Source organism: Lontra canadensis, unplaced genomic scaffold (assembly GCF_010015895.1).
Source record: "Lontra canadensis isolate GAN:19392208 unplaced genomic scaffold, GSC_riverotter_1.0 scaffold80, whole genome shotgun sequence".
Classification (NCBI taxonomy): domain Eukaryota; kingdom Metazoa; phylum Chordata; class Mammalia; order Carnivora; family Mustelidae; genus Lontra; species Lontra canadensis.
In genome coordinates, this window is record NW_022631074.1 from 8,455,584 (window position 1) to 8,478,025 (window position 22,442).

The following is a 22,442-nucleotide window of genomic DNA, read 5'->3' on the forward strand; positions in this document are numbered from 1 at the left end:
TTTATATTGAGATGGCCATTATGTTTAAATAAGACTAGATAAGACTTTCAAATAAGTAGTCATAATCTGTTTTTACCAGAGCTATAAAAAAATAAATGCATTTCAAACCTTGAGTTTCATAATATTTAAAAAAAATAGTGTCCAAAGCCATGGAAGAGAAGTGAGAAATATAAGAAAAGAAAGCACTAGAAAGGCAAGAAGCATTTCTGATACTGTGTAAGTGATGAGGAGAAGGGGTCAATGGTTTGGGCATATTGGGGAATATGTAGTAAGTGTTGTGAGTTTCTGTGACAGATAGAAAAGATCACATTTATTAGATGTATGACTAGTAAATCTAAAACCGAAGACAAATAGTCTTTCCTACCTATTTAATCTCCGTGTAACTGAAACAAATGGAAATAATACAGGTCATACACAAAACTACTTAGTTTTTTTTATACATCAAAGTGCTGAAAATGCCAAAATGAAAGACATGTATTTGCTATTAATTAGGAACATGCCAAATTTCCTTTTTTTAAAATCTATAGAAATAACTGAACAGTTTGATGGGGAAAGCATGACTTGTGAGCTGACTCATTTGTAAGTCTTACTGATATTTCTCAGGAGCCTGGGGTGCACCTGTCATTTGGTGACTTTACCATGGATCAGATCCACATCTGGGTTCTCCTTGGGTCTATGGGGTAAGCTTGCCTGTCTTGATGGCAGGCTTAAAAAATGATTTAGGACTGAAGCAAATAAAGCTGTGTCAAGCAGGATAACAATATGGAGGTTCTCTTGGACAAAATAAGGTGTGGAAATGAGATGAACAATACTAGTTATATTTTTAATCAACTGGTTTTCGGTAGCAGTTCTTAACTCTAAGTATAACTTGCCTTACAAATAACAAACTAGCTTGATTTTTTTGTTTTTTTTTCCTCTATTTAAGGTAAGAACAAAGGAAAACAATTTCTGATTATTATATCTTATTTTTTCCATCAGAACTAAAAAAGAATGATCTGTTTTCCAGAAAGGACAGAGGTAGAGAGGTTTGAACACGCTTTCTGAAAAAGATATCATTTTCTAATAGAGTAGAAAGCTGAACGGTATGAGTTCAAAAGTTCTAGCCTTGATTTTATTCTCTAAATTTGAGAAAGCTGTTTAATGTCACTGTGTTCATGTTATTTTATCTTTCAAATAGGATTTTCAAACTTTCACATGGGGTAAGAAAATTAATCATGAACACCACCTATATTAAAATTAGGCAAGCAACCACAGAATTAAGAAAGGCATGAAAAAACAAAATGCTGTAAATTCACCTTATGAGCAAATATTGATCTGTTTCTAGATAAAAGTAGTTTCACTGTTTTTAAGAAGAAATGATTCTTTTTGGAGAATGTTGGCTTAAAATAATACCAATACACATAGGGGCATACTAGGGGTAAACATAATAATTCTATGTTTATTTAAAGCAATTTGTGTTCGATTTTTTAGGAATTAAATATTGATTCTCACTTTGTGTGAGGGTAGATACCCATAGTTATACAGATCTGGAAATTGCAGCTGTGATTTTTGTCAATCAAAAATATGCGATTATGTCAAAACTAAAACTAAATCGTTTAATGTTGTAATGTGAGTGTCAGTTTAAAGCAGAATATAAACAGGATGACATTAAAATAGAAAAGTTAGAAATAAAAAATATATACATATACATATGCATACAAAAAATGCATGTCTGTCTATAATCAAAAGTATTCTCTGATTATGTTGTATCTGGTCATTATGTCAGAAATAGTCCCTTTGTCTATTAACTAGTTTGTTCGGAACTATGGGGGTTAGTAGGGTGTGTTACAGTCAGTGGAACATGACTGGAATTAACTATCAAAAGCCTCTACTACTATGTTGTTACTAAGTAACTAGGTAACTTTACCTTCTGGGATTTATTTGTGAAATAAAGGCTCTAAATTGAATGATTATAAGAAGAAATACCTTGTTCTTTTTCACATGAAGTCTGTTGGAGGATATTGGTAAATCTTTGGACTCAATTCACATGCCATTAACTCGATTTTTTACAACAAAATTATCCTAAAAGCATAACTACTTTCTTAGTGGGTCAATTGATCTGTTTTGCTTAATTTGTCAAAATAATTACAAATAAAATCCTGTCCTTTTTATTGTGCAGTTGGAGTAGAGATGACCTATTATATACTATAAACCTATATGTTAATTGTTTCTAAAATAAATATCTCTTAAGCTTATTAAAAGGGATGTAAAAAAGACTTGATAAATTATTCAAGGGCAAGAAATTAGCATTGAGCTTTTTAATTTTAGGTACACATTAATCTCATTTAATCCAGTACTATCAGTCTTGTCTTTATCATTTGCTGTCTTCTTTTTGAACACAACGAAATTTTCTTGTAATTTCCAAAAGAATGAGTAAAGGGAGTACTAAAAAATTAAGAGATATTTTCAGAGAGAAATACCATATGCCGGAAATTTATTTCTAAAAGTTAATGGGAAAATTGTATGTAATTTAGCAAACATATTCTATGAATTATGTTGCTTATTAAACAAACATTTTCACTTTATTTTGATACCACTAACCTACTACTTCTTGCACTTATTTTTGATTTATCCAACTTCTTATTGATAATATGAATAACTATATTTTCATATGTACTCCTTACATAAATAATAGGTATTAATTGTGCCATGTTTAAAAGCATTCCATTAAATTAAAAATAAAAAAGTATTGACTTTTTATTGAAGTTTATGTCAACATATAGTGGTTTTTTCATCTTTAAGTTTACAGTATTTTTGCACTGGTAGGGACTAGGTAACTCTTGTTTGAAACCAGCAGGAGGAGCTCTCACCTTGCTGGGTTCAATACAATTAGTGTGCCTGAAAATCCTGAATTTGTGGGGGTTTTATATATGAAACAAATAGTAAAATTTAAACATTTATCACATGTAAAGGTATGAAAAATCTCAAACTCCTTAGTTTTATTTTAATATCAGTTTCTCATTCATTTGTCAAGAAGGCAACTGAAATTTTACTGTTCCTATGAATTTTGAAAAGGTATGGTTGCAGTTTAAAGAAGAAAATAAAGTAATTATATAAATCTTGCTTCTTGAAGCTAATAAGAAAATTCTAAGGTTCTACACTTTTGTAGATATCTACATATTTTCCTTTTTTGTTTGTTTTGAAATGCATATACCTCACAGTTTATAAATGTTAAATATTGAGAACCAAGCAGCCTAACAGTGTTTCAGAAAAAAAAAAAATTATATCAACTAAGCAATTAATTAATTTGCCAGTCTACGAAAAATAAATCTTTGTTGGCAGACTTTAGTATTAGAGATTTTTGAATGCTTTGCTCTAATAAACCCATTGATTTAAATGGTATGATTTATATGTAATACCCATAAATTTCTGTAGAAGCCATCGATGAAAAAACTAGGATAAAAGATTTTGGATCAGCGAAAGATAATAGTGATGTTTCTCTGTATCTACAAAAGTAAAAGTGAGGGAGGGAAATCAAGAAACAGACTCTTAACTAAACCGAACAAACTCATGGTTGCCAGAGGGAATGGGGGTAGGACATGGATAAGATAGGTGATGGGGGAGTGAAGATGTGCACTTGTGATGAGTACCAGGTGTTGTATGGAAATGTTGAATCACTGTACTGTACACCTTACACTAATATTACACTCTATGTTAACGAAGTGGAATTTAAATTAAAAACTTTTATAAAGGGTAAGAAAAAAAACACTTAAGAAATTTAAAGGTTATAAATGTTTTACAACATTAAAGGACATACAAAGGACAGTCTAGCATCAGTCTCCTCGGTTGGAATCCAAATCTGTTTCTGATATCAAGGAAAACTACTTAACCTTCTGAAGGTCAGTTTTCTCATCTGTTAGTTGGGTAGTTTAAAAACGAAAGAACTTTTAGGACAATGTGGTGATTACATCAAGAAGAAAATAACATAGAAAATTCTTCCTATGGTGACTGTGAATTAGTATCATTATTTTGCCAGCCTGCAGGGAAATAATGATGTATTTCAAAAGTATAAATGTGCTAAATGAGTTACATTGAACTTTTGAGTATCCGGAACTGCATGCTGGTCTTTAATACTTCTGAATTACTTTCAGTAGCATATACCAAAAATGAAAATAACTTTCATTTGATAATGAGATAAACTTTTAGCTTTGAATATTTATTATAATGATATCTTTAGTTTTTTTATCTAACATGTGAGATTGTTATACTGAGTGATCCCAAATCCCATCAAATATTTTTGTATAATTTGTGTGTGTGTGTGAGAAGGAATGTATATATATATGTGGGTGGGTTTGTATATATGACATATACATATATATGTATACATCATCTTTATTGTACTTTCTTTTACTTCCAGGCTTGTTAGAATTGTATGTTAATAGGAAGTAAATGAAACTATAAAGGAAACTTTTTAAAAAGCTCTAGCCTTTTATGTGTCCTTTTTTCTCTTTAGGTGATGCAAGCAGCCATTGAAAACCATTGGCTAAATATATTAATTCATTAGGAGTAGAAAATGGGATAGCCTAATTCAGTCATTCCTTCTTTTATTACCTGAACTATTTCAATAAGAGAAATGTTCCTTCATTAACTATTTCTTTATTCATAAGTAGTTTATATAGAAAAAGCAAAATAAATGTTTTGTTGTTTTCAGATTACTTACCAGTTTTTAAAATATAATGCTTTCTTAGTATTCTGCAAAAGTTATCGGTAGGTATATTTTATCATTATGAATCATTATGAATGCATTAACCTTGTGTGTATGATTACATTATCCATTTTTGGCCAGTGAAAGCCTATGAAATTTGGTTCCCAAGTCTTTTTGACATGACCATAGTAGACATTGGTATGTTCCTTGAATCTGATCAAGCTACTAAATCTACCAATTTAAAGAAAATAAAGGGAATAGGGGACATGTTGAATGGTATCTCACAACTAGAAAAACCTAGAATGTGGGACAAAATAACCTTTTTTTTTTTAGTAAATTTGATTTCAAGTAGTGAAAAAGATAACTGGATAGTAATTGAAGAAATATGTAAAAAAACAATGAAATATCATCACACATCTCTTAGAATGCCTTTAAAAAACTGGACAATACCTTGGGGCATCTGGTGGCTCAGTCATTAAGGCTCTGCCTTTGGCTCAGCCCAGGGTCCTGGGATTGAGCCACACATAGGGCTCCCTGCTCAGTAGGAAGCCTGCTTCTCCCTTATCCACTCCCCCTGCTTGCATTCTCTTTCTTGCTGTGTCTCTCTCTGTCAAATAAATAAGTAAAATCTTAAAAAAAAAAAAAAAAAAAAAAAGCTGGGCAAGACCAAATCCTGCTAAGGATGTGAAGCAACTGGAAAACCATATTCTGCTAATGCCATTTTGAAATACAATTGGGCAGTTTCTTAAAGACAAGCATTCTTAGGATGCCTGGGTGGCTCAGTTGATTAAACCTCTGCCTTTGGTTCAGGTCATGACCGTAAGATCCTGGGATCAAATCCCACATAAGGCTCCTTGCTCAGTAGGGCATCTGCTTCTCTCTCTCCCTGCCACTCCACCTGCTTTTGCGTGTCCTCTCTCTCTGTCTGACAAATAAATAAAAAATGTTCTCCCTATAGCCCAGGAATTCCCTATTACCATGGAGAAGTAAAATCCTAAGGTCATATAAAAATCTGTACATGGAAGTTTATACTGGCTTAATTTATAACATTCCCAACTGGAAATAGCTCACATTTGCATCAAGTAGGGAATTCCATACAATAGAATACTTTCAGCAGTAAAAAGCCAACTATTGATACGTGCAACGACATAGATGAATCTCAAATGCATTATGCTACATGAAAGAACCAGACTCAAAAGTTTTCATGCTATATGATTTTGTTGGTTTGACATTTTGGGAAAGGCAAAAATCATAGGGACAGAAATTAAATCAGTGGTTGCCAGTGGCTGGACTGTGGAAGGGATTCACCATAAAGGTCACAAGGGAAATTTTAGGGGTGATGGAAATATTCCATAGCTTGATTTTAGCATGGGTTACATGGATGTGGGAGTTTGTCACAATTCATAGAAACGTACATTTTAAAAGGGTGAATTTTTAAATTATAAGTAAACCATAACCTCAATAAATCTAAATTTTAAAAAGTTAATGAGGGAAATTATAGTTTAAAAAAAACAAAGAACAATATCAACTCACTGCAATGGATTGCATTTACTTGGACCTTGATTTTTCTGTTCAAGTTAAGTTGAGACTATAGGGATATTAAACACTGGATATTTGATGATATTAAGGAATTACTATTTATAGTAATAAACTAAGATATTATCGCTATATTAAAGGGAGTCTATCATAAATATACACTACATTTTTATAGATGATTATTACTGGAATTTGCTTCAAAGAAATTCCTCAGTGAGAGAGAGTAAGTAAAGATATATAGATGAAGATTGACTGTATGTTGGTAATTAGTGAATTTGGGTGATGAGTGCATGAGGGCTCATTTTACTGTTTTTCATCTACATTCTAAAATATGTTTGAGAATTTTTCACAATAAAATTTAAAAAATTACAGTTCAGTTTTACAAATGTATATTTAGTAAACTCATTTTAACATTACTGAAAGAATATTCTACAATGAGTAATTAGCATTCATCTCAGAAATTGATGTATGGCTTTATACTTAACCCACATTGTGCTCTCTGCTCAGCAGGGAACCTGCTTCCCCTCTCTCTCTGCCTGTCTCTCTGCCTACTTGTGATCTCCCTCATTCTGTCAAATAAATAAGTAAAATCTTTTAAAAAATGAATAAAACATAGTGATTCAAATAAGAAAAACCACAGAATCCTTACAATAGACACCAAATAGCATACTTTCAGTGGAACTTTTTAAAACTACAAATAGAAAACCCCACTTCTTAACTATGTGAAGATCTAAAACTCATGATGAAATATCAAAGCATTGTTTCTCAGACTATAATCCATGGCCTCCTGGCATCTAGGGGACTTAGAGAGAGTAGTTAAAAATAAAGGTCTGAGTCATGGACCCTACACATTTATCTTGCTGGAAACACCACAGAAATCCTCCCCATTCGATCTCTAACTTTCCAACCTCATTGCTATCCTGCTAGTTCCCCAAATAATGCCCATTCTTAGTCCTGATTCCAGCAACCAAAAAATGATTTAGTTATAGCTCGGTTACTTTATTCTAAAAGTAAATCATTTGTTTCTTATCACATCTAATTGAAAATCCTTTTGTCCTAGGTCAGCTCAAATTGCATCTCCTTTGTGAAATTCTCCCAGACCTTCGTACTAGCTCTAATGTAACTTAATTGCTAGGCTTTTATATAATCTTCCATTTTAAAAATTTAACAGACTATGTTCTAATCATTTGTTTTTATGTCTGAGTTTTGATCAGATTGTGAGTAACTTTTGTTTAGGAAAAAAGATGCATGGATTTTGTTTTTGCATTTGCCTCAGCTGTTAGTATATCTGCATGTACAATAATAATGTAATCTATGCTTTAAAGATAGTAGGTTTATTAAAAAATGACTTGTTTTCATACTTTGCAAATCAAATATAAGGGCATTTAGTAACATGAAAAAACTACAGAAGCCTGCTTTAACACAGTTTTTCTTTCTTTAATGTGGTATAAAAAGACTATATATGAAAGTGGTAGGGAAAACAAAGATGATTATTTCATTATTTGTCCCCAAACTGGCCCCCCTGTTCACGGAGGCCAAGAGAGAGTGCAGAAAGAAACAGACCACTCCAAATTGGTAGGTGGGAGGGCTAATAAGCAAGGGAACTTACTTGTCTCAGGCAGCTGCAAGATTTCCACACCCACCCACCAGAATCTTAAGGTTTTCATAGAAGCCGTAACTGGGTTCTTCACGTATACTATCCACGTGGTCTCAACAACATGTTGCTCTCTCAAGGCTATGTCCTTGGAACCAGCTCCCACTAGGGAAACAGCAGGCAGAGCTTACATTCTGAGGATGATGGAGGGGAGTGAGGAGACCCCTATTGCCTGGGTCCAGCTCAAGGGTCAACTGGCAGTAACATCATCTCGATTACCTCCATCAACATTTATCAGTTTTAAAAGCCAGCTATTAAAAATGACTTTTAGGTCTGTTTCTCAGTTATCTGTTTTATTTAGCATTGTTAAACACAAGTTACATATTTTGAAAATAAGTTATAATTACCTCATGTATTTTATCATGACTTGGTATTATTATTACATTAGTATTTAGTATACAGTTAATTTTATGGTAAGTAATGCAGCATATTAAAATTAATGCAATGAGTAATAGTAAATATAATTGGCATTAATGATTTAAATAACATTTTTACATCAATTGTGAAATTCATGTACTTTTTTTTTTAAATTCCAGTTGTGTTACTTGATACAACAACTGTGCTGGGAGAGCTAGGATGGAAAACATATCCATTAAATGGGGTAAGTTTAATTATGTTTTTAAATTTTTCATCCTTGCTAGGTTTTTAGGGTCTGTTATAATAGTTAAAAGATAGTGGATTTGGGCTGCAGTTAGTATTAATTTTAGCATATAACTAAAATCCCAAAGAAAAGATTAAAATGCAGTTAGAACTTGTAACCAATGAGAATATTGTATAAAAATCTTTGCTTCTTTTAGATTAGTCATTTTTTAATATAATCTTTATATATATAGTAACATTAGACTGTTTCCCATATAAATGTTTTCTCAGAAAAAATTTCTGTGTATAAGTTCAAGAGAGATTTTTATATACAGGTTTATTAAACTTGGTAACCTCAGTGAGTATTTGTCCATAAACAAACTTTAAATGATCATAAGTGGACTTTACAGATATTAACAATTTGTTTTTTATTAGAAAACATGAGCATACTAAAGTAGTATGTGTTTTTTGAACTTGACAAAAAGGAATATTATGATTAGGTTTTTGTTAGCTGAGTTCTTGCTTTTGAAAGGCATGTGTAATTTAAGGGTGTGTAATTTACAAACCACAAATTTTCAAGTACTGATATCTTTTGAGCTGTGGTTAGAACTGCTTTTTTATATGGTTTAATGTATTTTGTATCATTTTGACATTGCAATGTATTTCTATTCCTTTTTTTTTAAATTTCAAGTTAAAGTAAAAATGTGGTTTGTGAAGTTTTTATTAGATTTTGTCTAATTTAGCAAAATTTTCAGTAATGGAGGTAGTTAGCTGTTATTCAGATATACTTGGGTTAGCTTTTCTTCCTTTTTTCAGAAATTGTATTTTTTTCATTCACCAGATTCTTAGTTGATATTTTTACATTGCTTTTTCCATTACATCTGCAAATTTAACCCTAAAAGAAATTGATTGAAAATGTTTTATTTCTTTAGAATCATTCAAATATTGTTTGAATTTGACCTTTTATAGCAATAGTTACTCATTTAATATGTGTATTTTCAACTATAATTTTCTATGAAGAGTTAAATTTTCCTCTCTTTTTTTAACAGGCTATTTGTCTCTTTAGATTGGTTTGTTTTATAGACTGATTTTATTTTTTCCGAAATTTTCATCTTATTCTCAAAAAGCTCTCATCAAACCATTTCTGAAAATATATCTTTGAAACTATATACATTCATCACCTTATTTTCATTAAACATCAATATTTATTGGCTGTACTAAGCATGTCTAGTTTATTACAGTTAATTTCAAGAAGTGAATGAAACATTTTTTAAAAAATTATCTTCCGATATATATATATATATATATATACATATATATATATATATATTTCTTTTGTCAGTATACAAAGTAATTTGTAAGAACTTATAAAGTTTATAAGTACTATTCCATTTTTTTTTTAATGACAAAAAATACTAGTGGATATATTATCTCTGGCTTCATGTTGTCATAACCAAAGAATTGTGTGAGGGACAGAAGGAGTTACATCCCTGCTGCAGTGATTGTATTTGTCTTGACCAGGCTGCGTTTCAAAGCAAACTGGTGAGGAGGAGACAAGGACTTAAAAAGTTACAAATAAACTTACTGCTGTTGTTCTCTTACTGATCTTGTCATAGGTGTTTTGAAAGGGAGATTTTTTTTTTTTCCCTACTATTTCTGGTTTACTACTGAGGGAAGGGGCAGAATTGTCTGAAAAGTAATGCTTACCCCAAAGTTTTCTATTTGCAGACACTGCACTAAGAATTTTATGTTTTATTTTCACAATAGCCTGATGAGGTATATCTTAGTTCTGTTTCCCAGTCAGAGAAACCTTGCCTTAAAGAGGGTAAGGAATGCAAAATACCAAGTTTTAGGCCGAGTAGTGAGTGATGGGATTTAATTTGAACTAAGTTATTTCTGATTAAAACCTGCTTCTTCATCATGGCACTGGTAACAGAGTGGAGAATTGGAAACTTCATGAAAGCCCAATTATTTATGCTGATATTTGCATAATTGATTCAGATTTATTTTCTCCCCTTGATAAACATAGTACTTGACTGAGATGAACATTTTGGACACCAGCCATGGATTTGCAGGAGGAGAGGGAGAAAGAAGAAAGGAAGGAGAATACAGGAGAAAAATAAATAGGGTAGAATAAGGTGAAAAATGAAGAGATGGTTAATACTTATCAAGCATTTACCATATGCTAGGCTTTGTTCAAAGCAGTTACTCACATGAGTCCTAGAAATCAAGAATAATTTTACCCCATTGAAAGATATGGAAATCGAGACTCAGGTACATTAAATAACCTCTACAAGATTACAGAGCTAAGAATTAGTGCAGCAAAAATTCTAAGCCAAGCAGATTCTTACCGTTAACACACATGTACGCTTTTTATTTCCTGTAAGATTCTACTTTGTAAATATAAAGGCCAGTGACCAATATGTATAAACTACAGAGGGAAAAATCACACAGGAATTCAGATATTAAGATGTAAATTGAATACTTAATTACCTTGGAATGTCACTTTTGGAATGAGCTATCTTACTTTTAGATTATCCCTCAAGCAGTAGTGCACACATAGCAAGTGAAAGCAGTAGGAAAACTTGAAAATGAGAGCATATGGACATAGTTTATAATAGATATAGATGAAGCTGCATGAATTAGGTGAAACAAAGGTAAATCCAGGGAAACAGTAAAATGGACAGATCATTTACTTAAGTTTTAAAGTACAGCTTCAATTTCTCTTTTAGTGAAGTGGGTATATTACTAACGAGAATGAAGTTTACTTAAAGCTCTTTATAGGTTAAAACAAGGAAATAATAAGGATGAAGAACTTTGAAAAAGGCTTTTAAAATAGTGAGAATGAGAAATCATGAATGTTAGTTAAATAATTTAAAATCTATTTAAAATCAGTTTATAACATTTTAAGAGAATATTTATTGAGCACTTTCAAATCTTACAGAAACTCTGAGAATCATTATTCCCAGTTTAACAATGAAGAAGCAGAGATTCAGAGTGTTTGAGTAATTCATTCACATTTATATAGCTATTAAATGAAACAATTGAGGGTTAAACTTGGTTCCACCTATACCTGAGAAATGCTGCAGTATTCATAAAATTCTTCACATGTGTAAAAATAAGACAAGGCTCTCACTGTTTTAGTTTCTTCCACTTAAGCCTTATGCTTTAGTAGTATTTTCTGTTAGAACAAACTATAGTGTTGCTGGTCACCAATATCTCAGAAATTATTCAATGCTTAATGTGCGTAATGTTCCTGGTAACCAAGTAAAATGTAATTTTCATGTCTGTATGATCTGTATAAAAACACTTACAGTCCAATAAACAGCAGTATTTAGATATCTTAGAAATATTTTTTGAAGGAGTACCTGAGTGATGCATCCAGTTAAGTGTCCAACTCCTGGTTTCGACTCAGGTCATGATCTCAGGGTTGTGAGATCAAGCCCCTCCATTGGGCTCCACACTCAGCATAGAGTCTGCTTGAGCCTCCTTTTCCCCTCTCCCTCTGTTCCCCTGTCCCCCATTCTTCCTCTCTCTCTCTCTTTCTCACACTCTCAGATAAATAAATCTCTTTAAATAAGAATTTTTTATGTTTCAGTTTATAACATTTAAACTACCATTTATATCTGTATATTAAAATTGTAATTACATCTATTTGAAATTGTATGACTTTTTTCAGGTTGTCAGGTTTATTGAAGCATGCTAATAATATGAATGGCCATTTTAACTAAAGTTGACTTTTTTTCAGAGACACTACTTGAGTTGGTTTCACAAATATGTCATGGGTAAAAAAGACAACTAGATGATAAATTTGGCAACTTTATGATATCAAGTAATTGGTATTTCTCTGAATGAAGTATTTCCTAGGAATAACTTTTCAACTGATAAATTTTCTATAAAGATTTGAACTAAGAGACATTTTTGAAATTATATACTATATAAAATATGTGATTTAATAAATGGCTTTATAGATTTTTTTTTTTTTACTTAAAATAGCTATCCTACCTAGTATCATGCTTCTAAATGGAGTAGACATTTACAATGTCTGTGACTAAAACCATTACTGGTTATTTGAGTAGGAGGTAAGCACCTTTGGTTAGATAATGTGGAACATAGATCAGTGAGTAGTCTTGAACAAATGAATTCTTAGGCTTGCAAAAATGAAAAAAATATATATGTTTATATTTGCTGAAATGCTTGCTTGTCATTTGCAACTCATTTGCACCAATATTTAAAATACATGAGGTCCACAATTCAATTTGACAAACTTCCTTTTTATGCTCTTTGTGCCAAGTACCTTCTTAAGAGTTCTCACATAGCTCCAGAAGCCTCATAGTATAGAGATCGTGCAATCATAAGGTCAGAGACTGTCTTCAAGCAGTTCTGCATAATGGTTTGTGAAAGGATAATGAAGGGAGGGATTAATTCTGGTCAGGCAACATTGGTATGTGGTATATGGATGACATTAGCTCTTTCTGCTAAACTGTGAAGGAATCCCATATGGGTTGGACAAGAGGCTGGAAACCTTCTGTTAGGCAAAGAGAATAACTTGAAGAAAGGCACAAAATTCTTTAATGTGCACATTAAGTTTTGGGAATGTTGAAAATAATTTGTGTGCTTGGAGTGAAGGTTTTGTGGGAAATAAGACAGTGACTGTAGGCTAACCATATTGTGGAAGACTTAGAATTTCAGGGTCTTTATTGACTTAGTGTATAGCTCAGTCCCAGTACATACAAGTAAAAGTAAAAACTTTCTGGATTCAGTTAAACAAACAAAAAGTATTAACTTTTTTTTTTTATAATAACGTACACCTGTGGGAAATGAAAGACTCCTTAGAAAATTGTTAGGAAAGGACGTTCAAAATATAGGTAATAGGACATTATTGATGTATTGAGAATGAAGTGAAATAGAATAATTATACTTGTATATAGAATGAGGCTTGGTGTTAGAAAAGAATGAATATATCAAAGATTTTGGTAGCCACTGGTTATAATTCTTAACACTGTACTCTCACTGTCTAATGTCAAGAATTTTATGTCTACTGGGGCGCCTGGGTGGCTCAGTGGGTTAAAGCCTCGGCCTTCTGCTCAGGTCATGATCCCAGGGTCCTGGGATCGAGCACCACATCTGGTTCTCTGCTCAGCAGAGAGCCTGCTTCCTCCTCTCTCTCTGCCTGCTTCCTCCTCTCTCTGCCTGCTTCTCTGCCTACTTGTGATCTGTGTCTGTCAAATGAATAAATAAAATCTTAAAAAAAAAGAATTTTATGGCTACATAATTTAAAGCTCTTAAGAGCTTTATCCTGTAAATGTCCCTTCCATCCTTGATCTGTTAGTATACTACACTAACATAATAAAATTATGATAATATAGCAGAGTAGCTAATAGTGCCATGATAATCAATGAAAGAATGCTACATGAATAAAAATTTTTGCATAGCACTATAGAAGTTTTTAGTGAATACTGAAGAAATGTTTCATAAATATTAAGCACAGGCATATGTTCTGGATTTTTCATTTGCTATAACTAATACCTGGTTAATACTAAATCTTACTCCTTGCAAAACTGAAAGACCTATTTAATTTTAGAAATCTCCTGGGAAGAAGATAGTCTTTAAGAAGTCATACCATTTTAATGCTAATGAGAAAAAAAGAAACATGAAAGATACTGTTCATACAATACCTTTGTACTAAAGAAGAACTTGAAACAATATATCTCTTGAATGTGTTCTCATAATCTGAAGAGGTGGGTGTTAAAGAAAAATTATATAAATTTTCTTGAAACATTTATTCATGTTTACTCCTTTCCTTTGATATTTTTCTTCCAATTTCGTTTTAGCCAATATGTAACATTGTAGATGAAAGAGAGTGATACAATAAGAAGATCCGCAGTTGAATGTGACATTCAAAATCCTTAATATGCATTACAGATGGATTCCCATGCAATGCCATATAACAGTGGGGTATGTCACATTGGGGCACTGGCTTAATATTAATTCTGACTAATAAAAAGTAACTGCTACCCACTAGAAAAATGAAAGACTTCATAACATAAAAAAGAAACTTGATGATTAAAGACTTACATTGTTTTCTTTGAGCTTTTAAAATTATATTTGATACTACTTAAGATTTAATAGCCCTGTGGCTTTTTAGTTTTGATACTGTAATCAAAAAGATAAATGACTTGTTTGGGTAACTGCATACTAATTATTAACAGTACTTACACCTAGTAAAATCTGAGAGTTAAAAGATAACATTTCATAATAATAATAATAATTCTATAAGGGATTATTTGATTAAGTATTACAAATACTTAATGTTGATGCAAGAACTTGATTTTTAAGCACTTAGTCAACCACCTGAAAGATTTTTCACTATTTAATTTTATTCTTAATAATATTGTTGGCAAGAAAATGAAAGGTTCGCTTATCCCAGATTTTTTTCCTCACTCTCCTGTTTTGACTACTTGTATATATAGTAGATCAGATATTTTTTACAAAGTTGTAGTGGATATGATTATAGGCACTCCAATACTCAAAATCAAGCTTCCTTTTCAACAGTGAAGTACACCTTAACAAAAAGATTTAAGAGAAAATTGAATACTAATAGAAAAAAAAAGTGCTGTTGGATATATTAAGTTGAATTTTCTATTAATTATGATAATTAGAGATTAGAAAACTCAGATGGAAAATATTGAACTCAAATATATATGCATTTTTGCAGGTTGTGACTTAGATAACCTTTAGGGTTTGTATAATGCAAGATGATACAAAATATAGGATCTTATCTGTTAAACATAGTAAATTGGTATTAGGAAATTTACCCTGAAGTGTTTATGAGACTAGGGTATAGGTCATTCATGTCTAAATAAAACTATAAGTGAACATATAATTCAGTTGCTAATGATCTTTATAGTGAACAAAAATGAAAGATTTTTATAATAAAAGAGTCTTATATTACAATTAAATTCTGTGAATAGGTACTGTATTCCATATTTTAGAGCCAGGCATTTCCTAATATCATTGTTCCGAAGTTGAGAAACCAAAGATAGAATGTATTAGTGATAAGGAATGGAATACCTACTAATAATTAATTTCTATTTTTGTTTGTAATTTCTATATTTTATATCATAGGAACCAATTTATCATAGCAGACTTTAGTGTTGCATTTTTATGCATTTTTTAATACATTGAAATTACTGAAAACTTATACATGTGTATTTGAATTCTGAAAATATAAGCTTTGGTTATAACATTTTTAAAAAAATGGATTGTTTCAGTTACTGCTTTCAAAACTGGTACCTAAATAGTTTTTCTTCTGAGAAACTTCTCAGCATATGTAGTAGTTTCTAAATATCCATCATATTAATTTCAGTCTATGGTTCACATTTGAAAGAAATTGCTCTTCAGTTTTAGAAGTTTCTATTGCCATATTCTCAAACTCAGAGATTTTTTTTTTTTTTTTTTACATGTGAGAGCCCATATGAGCAGTGGGGAGAGGCAGAGGGAGACAGAAAGAGAGAGAGAGAGAGAGAGAATGTTAAGTAGGCTCCATGCCCAGTGTGGAGTCCCTTGCAGGGCTCAATCTCATGACCCCACCTGGGATCATGATCTAGGTGAAAATCAAGAGTCCTTCTGTTAATTGTTCTTGACCTCTTCCATTTCTTTTGATTCATTTATTTCTCTACATTACCCATTTTTTCTTGCACATTGTCTTATTTATCTATTAAACTCTTAGCATAGCTTTTAACAATTCCTGGTCTGATAATTCTAACATTCTTGCTATATCTGACTGGTTCTAATGCTTCTTCAGTCTCTTCAACCAGTGGTTTTATTTTTGCCTTTTAGCACATCTTGTAATTTGTTATTAAAAGGTGGACATGATGTCTGAGTAAAAGAAACTGAGGTCAGGAGACCTCTGTAATATAGTAGTGAGGTGTTGGGGGTGGGAAAGTCTTCTCTAGTTCTATAATTGGGCCTCTTTCTTTTGGTGAGCCTGTGCTCCTGGACTCTGAACTTCACCATTAGGTGGGATAGCATGGCCAGAGGGAGTTGGAGTTGGCTGTTTTCCTCTTTCTACATGGAAAGCTAGAGCCTGCTGGACCCATTTTCCTTCCTTCAAGTAGGTTAAGCTTTGATAAAATAGTTTCTCCTGAGGCAGGCCTTGTTAAGAAGAACTGAATGCTCTGGCATATTTTGAAGTGGTTCCTTACATTTTCAACTGTCATAGACATTATATAATTGGCTGAAACATTTGCTTAAATAGTTTTGCAAATTATGATTTTAATTTCCCCACCTTTTGTTTTTATGCAGTGAACGGTCTAAATTTTTCACTTGATCTTTATTACCAGTTGTGGTTGGCTTTATTTTTAAGTTCATTTAATCCAAAAAAAAGTAAATCAAGTTCTTATGCCTCTGTTTACCTGGCATTATTGCTATTATTCTTTACAAATCAATAAAGGAAGACTTCAGAGCTTTTCTGTGGTGTACAGGTTGAGTAGTAAATAGACCATGACATTCCTGGGAGCTCTTAGAAATTTAGTTCCATGTATCTTGGCTTCACAGGAGACCCAATGCAAATTTCTGTCTCAGAATGTTCAAATTATTAATGTCACAGTTCTGCAGTAAGAACCGTGACATGAATAAAAGTTTATACATTTTTAAACTTTTTAAAATTTAGTCCTAATAATATCTATGTGAAGTAAATATTATTAGTATCATTTTATACATGAGAAAAATAAACCTGAGAAAAGTCCTATAATCTGCCTAAATTTATGGTGATATTGACTGAAGGAACTGGCGTTAAGGCTAGGGTCATCTTAATCCCAAAGCCAGGATTATTAGTCACTCAGTGTACTTACAACCATGCATTGGTTTCAACATTGTGATTGATGCTGTGGAGGCTATAAAATAACCTATAAGTTCAAATGCAGTCTTAATCTAGTTAGTCTTGTTAAAATGACACAGATGTTTTATAAAAAGATATGTAGCTATTGAAAAGTGCTGAGAAAAAGATAAATTCATCTTTGGAGACCAAAGGATGTCTCAAAGCAAAAGATGGTTAATTTTTAAAGACGGTTTTTTAGTTAGTGGCATAAGAATATTTGGTGCACATTTAGATTGTTTTGATATTTTTTTCTCTTAGAAAAGAACTAGAGAAAGATTCCTTTAGTATATCTCTTTTGTGTTTATTCCTTTGTGTCTCATATCTTATACATGTCTGTTATTGACTGTAAGCTAATTAGGTGTAAGATATGGAGTAATCTCATCCAAAAACAAAAAAAAAATCACCTCATAGAAATAAGTTTATTATAAATGTTAGTGAAATTAGAGAAAAAAATAAGAGAAATGTTAGAATTTGTCATTCTCACACCATCTTCTAAGTAAATTGACCTAGAGTCTTTATTAAAGGTTATCCATTATGATCAGTGCTAAGATGTCCTACTCCTTCAACCACATCTTATTGAGACACAGGTGGAAACCTCATCAAAAGTCATGCAGTTCATTGGCTAACTAGCTACCTCTCACCTCTTACATATGATTTCCTTAAATTATTAAACTAATCAGATTCCTTTTTAGGAATTTAGGAATTTCCTTACAGGATAAGGATAATCTGAAACTTGTTCCATAAAGATACATACACTGAAAAATACAGAAAAGGAGAATAATGATACAGAAAAAAGTACAGAATAATGATACAGAAAAAAAAATACAGAAAAGAAGAATAATGAATTGAAGTCATGTGCAAGTAGAAATTCTGAGAGCAGAAAATGGCAGCAGTTAAAGGAGAGTTAAAGGAGCAGAAGAAGAGAGCATAGCACATGCAGAGAAAAGACCATGAGAAAAAGATGGAGTCGTCAACACTTCTGGAGCTGACCAGGTTGCTGCTACATTTCCAGATTCAGTCCTTGGGTATTCTTAAAATGAATTCCCTTACTTGAGCTATCAAATTGTAAAGGCAGATTGTAAACCTGAGGATGATGATCGCGGCGGTGGTGGTGGCAGCAGCAGTGACAGCAAGAAGAAGGCAGTGAAACACTGACACTGGCCAGGGAACATAAAACCTTTAGAAGGTAGAATTTCCTTGAAGAGAACACAGCGACATTAATTACCTGGAGATGCAGGCCCTCTTTTATCAACTCACGCATGGATAAGTGACCTCCCCTGCATGTAAGCAATGAGAGGAAGCAGATGAATGAATATGCACAACTTATTAGAGTGCATAAATTTTAAAATATTTAATATCTGGGCAACTGTGATTTCTTTTTTTTTTTTCTTCCAAGTTTTTATTTAAATTCCAGTTAGTTAACATACAGTGTAATATTAGTTTCAGGCATAGAACTTAGTGATTCATCACTTACATACAATACCCAGTGCTCATCACAAGTGCCCTCCTTAATCTCTATCACCTATTTAGCCCATCTCCCCTCCATTAACACTTAGTTTATTCTCTGTAGTTAAGAGTCTGTCTTGGTTTGGCTCTTTTTTCCCCTCCATGTTCATTTGTTTTGTTTCTTAAATTTCACATATGAGTGAAGTCATACAGTATTTGTCTTTTTCTCACTTATTTTGCTTAACATTATACTCTTTAGCTCCATCCACATTACTGCAAATAGCAAGATTTTTCTTTTTCATGGCTGAGTTATATTCCATCATATAGATATGTGTGTGTGTGTGTGTGTGTGTGTGAATGTGTATACCACATTTTCCTTATCCACTTATCAGTTGGACATTTGGGTTCTTTCCATAACTTGTCTATTGTTGATAATGCTGAGAAACTGTGATTTGTGGTACTTTTCTCTGTCTCTCTCAGAATATTCCTTCCTGTATAGCATCCTCTGCAAAATAAACAAACAAACAAATAAATAAATTGCTTCCTTGTCTTTCACCAGTTGAAAGAACTTGTATTAGAAAATGAAGAGATTGATTCTATGCTGAGGAAGAGAAGTAAGAGAAAAGCAATAAGGATGATTTAGGAAATCAGATGTGAAGTATTTATTGATGTGGCTATGTCATTAGCCCGTATTCTCTGGGCAGCTGAAAAATAAGTATGTATGCAATTCATTTTTCCAGTATTTCTGCTATTTTTTTCTGTATATTCTTTTCTTTTTAAGAGACTATTTATTTATTTGACAGACAGAGATCACAAGTAGGCAGAGAGGTAAGCAGAGAGAGAGGGGGAGGTAGGCTCCCTACTGAGCAGAGAACCTGATGCAGAGCTCAATCCCAGGACCCTGAGATTATGACCGGGGCCGAAGGCAGAGGCTTTAACCCACTGAGCCATACAGGCGCCCCTTTTTCTGTGTATTCTTGATGGTGTTTTCCCCAAGCGTATTTGTTTTTAAAGGTATGGGTCTCATTTACCCAATTACCATTGAATGACATAATGTAGTCTTTCCTTTATTTCCTTTGTTTTTTTTTTTTTTTTTACATTGTTACTTATAAAGCTTTATCTTCTAGTCTCCTACTTCCAAGAGGAGTTTACAGTTGTTCTTTTAACATGAATTTCCATATTGCATAATCTAAATTCAGTTTCTGGTTTTATCAAAAAGTTCTAATTATTTTAACCAGAATCATTCAAGATATTTATAAACCATTTCATTTATAAACAAAGTCTACATCTAAATCCAAAGCAGGCACAATGCAAATGCTAAATTCTTTAATGAACCCTAAGGGATTTTTAGTAAGACACTTAACAAGTAGATGAAATATAATGGGCCAGACATTCTTATAAATTTAATTCTTCATATTTTAAGTAATTGACCTATCCTTAAACCCCACAGCCAGTCACCAAATCCTATTGATTCTACCTCCTTAAAGTTCTTTAAAATCATCCTTTATCATTACAGCATTACTTTGTTCCTCATTTCTTCTCCAAATCACCATGGATGTGTTTTAAATTATCCACTTGCTTTACGTTTTTCTCCAGTCCCTCCCACCAGCCTTTCCAGCACACCCTCATCCTATGGCCAGGACTGATCTGAAAACTAAAGATCTAATCTTGTACCTATTTCATCCTGATTCCCCTTTACCTGCAGCCCACAGCTGCTCTTTCATTTCTACCTTCTGATATTCTCTGCCCTTCAACCATTCCTGCCTCCAGCTTTTTCTACAGAGACATTTGTAATTTCTTCTATGTAACTTACTCTGTTTCTGGATATAAGACCATGCAATTGAGTTTATCCAGAAAGTTCTCTTGCCAACCAATCTTATTTTCTCTGGCTTTTTCTTATTGGTCTTTAAAAGCAAAGACGATTTTCCATCTTTTCTGGGGAGAGTTATATTGCAGAAAGTTGAATTAGGAAGCTACTTTTGGGGGATACCTAGGACTTGGTGTGTATCATAGCATTTCTTTCACAATATTTGAAATCTGTCTCCTACCAGATTGTGAACTCTCAGATGGATTGGGTGTGTCATCTGTATCTGAATTAGACAGTATAGTGATTGTCATATGACAGATGTTCAATAAAATTTGTTTGGATAGCTGAATAGATATATAAGTAGCAAATTATTTTAGATAAGATATTGGTTAAAGGCTATATTTTGCAACTGTCATTGGTCCTGGAACAGTTTGATATAATCTTTGGGCCAAATCATCTGTGAATAAAAGACTAAATGGTTGTGAAAATTGAACTGAATTCTTATTCAGCATTGTCAGCTTGAGTACATTACTCCTATTTTTATATTTTAGACAATCCAATCCATTTTCTCATTACCAATTTTTTCCACTAAAATTAAAGTTGGAAGGTGGGTGGGAAAGATACTTACCTATGAAATAAAGGCTTATAAAAGAACATATAAGCTATTTAAGCAACCCCAATCAAGACTTAATATACTTTCAAAGAATTAATGACTGGTTTAGAACAGTTGATGATCTGAATCACATCTGGGAAGTATTAACCCCAGATGGTTATTAATCCTGCACTTTGTTATTAAAGATGAAGATAAAAAATAGAACATATGGATTTTTAACGGTTGATAGATGGACTCAAATTTTAGAAAATTTATATTAACCAGTCAAGCTTCAAAAAGCACAGGTCAGCATTAAATGTTAAATAGGTTTTTGTAATCTGTATTCCATGCAATTAGTATTTTGAACTAATGTACCATAGTAAGTAAAATAGGTGCTTAAAATGGTTTGACTTTGTTTTATTTTAGCAAAGCAAAATCTGTTGTGCTCATAAATGTAATACTTAACTTAGTCTTCAGTTCACCTATAATTAGGTAGCAATGTATAACATAATATCAGTGTAATTTAAAAAGTCTTTCAAATAAAAGCATGAAACTAGGATTTAAATATATATACACAGACACATGCACACACATTTTTTCCTTTGAATGTTTGCTCATTCTATAGACCACATTTGGAGATGTAATATTAATCTTACTGTTGATTTATTTTGCTCAATTTAATAATTTTATTCATTTAATCAAATTATATGCTTTCCTTAAAAGCAGTGCTTTCTGATGCACATTAGATGGGATTTCTTCATGGTTGCTATTGAGAAGTGCTCTAAGAAATACCACATTAGGGACACCTCAGTGGCTCAGTCAATTAAACATATTCCTTCAGCTCAGGTCATGATCCTGGGGTCCTGGGATTCAGCCCCATATTCTTGAGCCCTGTGTTGTGCTCTTTGTTATTAAAGAGCTCAGTGGTGAATCTGCTTCTCTCTCTGCCTCTCCCCCCTCCCTCTCTCTCTTTCAAAAAATAAATAAAATCTTAAAAAAAAAAACCCCGCATTATAGATCTTACAATAAAGAAATAGGTACACAAAACATATAATAGTTATTTTTTATTCTATTTAAAAACACTATATTAGTTGCTTGGATGACCAGTCCTGGTTTGCCTGGAATGTCCTGTTTGTTGTTGTTGTTACTGTCCTAGACTAATTATTAATTGCGCCCCATTCATTTTTAATAGTTTCCTTGTTTGGATGATAAATTATATAGCTAATATTCTGGTAATGTCAACTGTATTACAAATAAACCCCA

The 22,442-nt window shown here is 32.4% G+C and overlaps 1 protein-coding gene across 5 annotated transcripts in view; it reads left to right on the plus strand.

Annotated features, from left to right (window-relative positions):
* The window catches only part of EPHA6 (EPH receptor A6), an 835,383-nt gene that overhangs the window by 62,731 nt on the left and 750,210 nt on the right, over window positions 1-22,442 (plus strand). For all 5 annotated transcript variants that reach the window (XR_004385536.1, XM_032882241.1, XM_032882242.1 and 2 more), the window contains exon 2: window positions 8,411-8,475. Coding sequence is in view for 3 of the 5 variants with exons in the window: in XM_032882241.1 (XP_032738132.1) it covers window positions 8,411-8,475 (65 nt within the window). In the remaining 2 variants the exon portion in view is untranslated. The remainder of the gene's footprint in view (window positions 1-8,410; window positions 8,476-22,442) is intronic.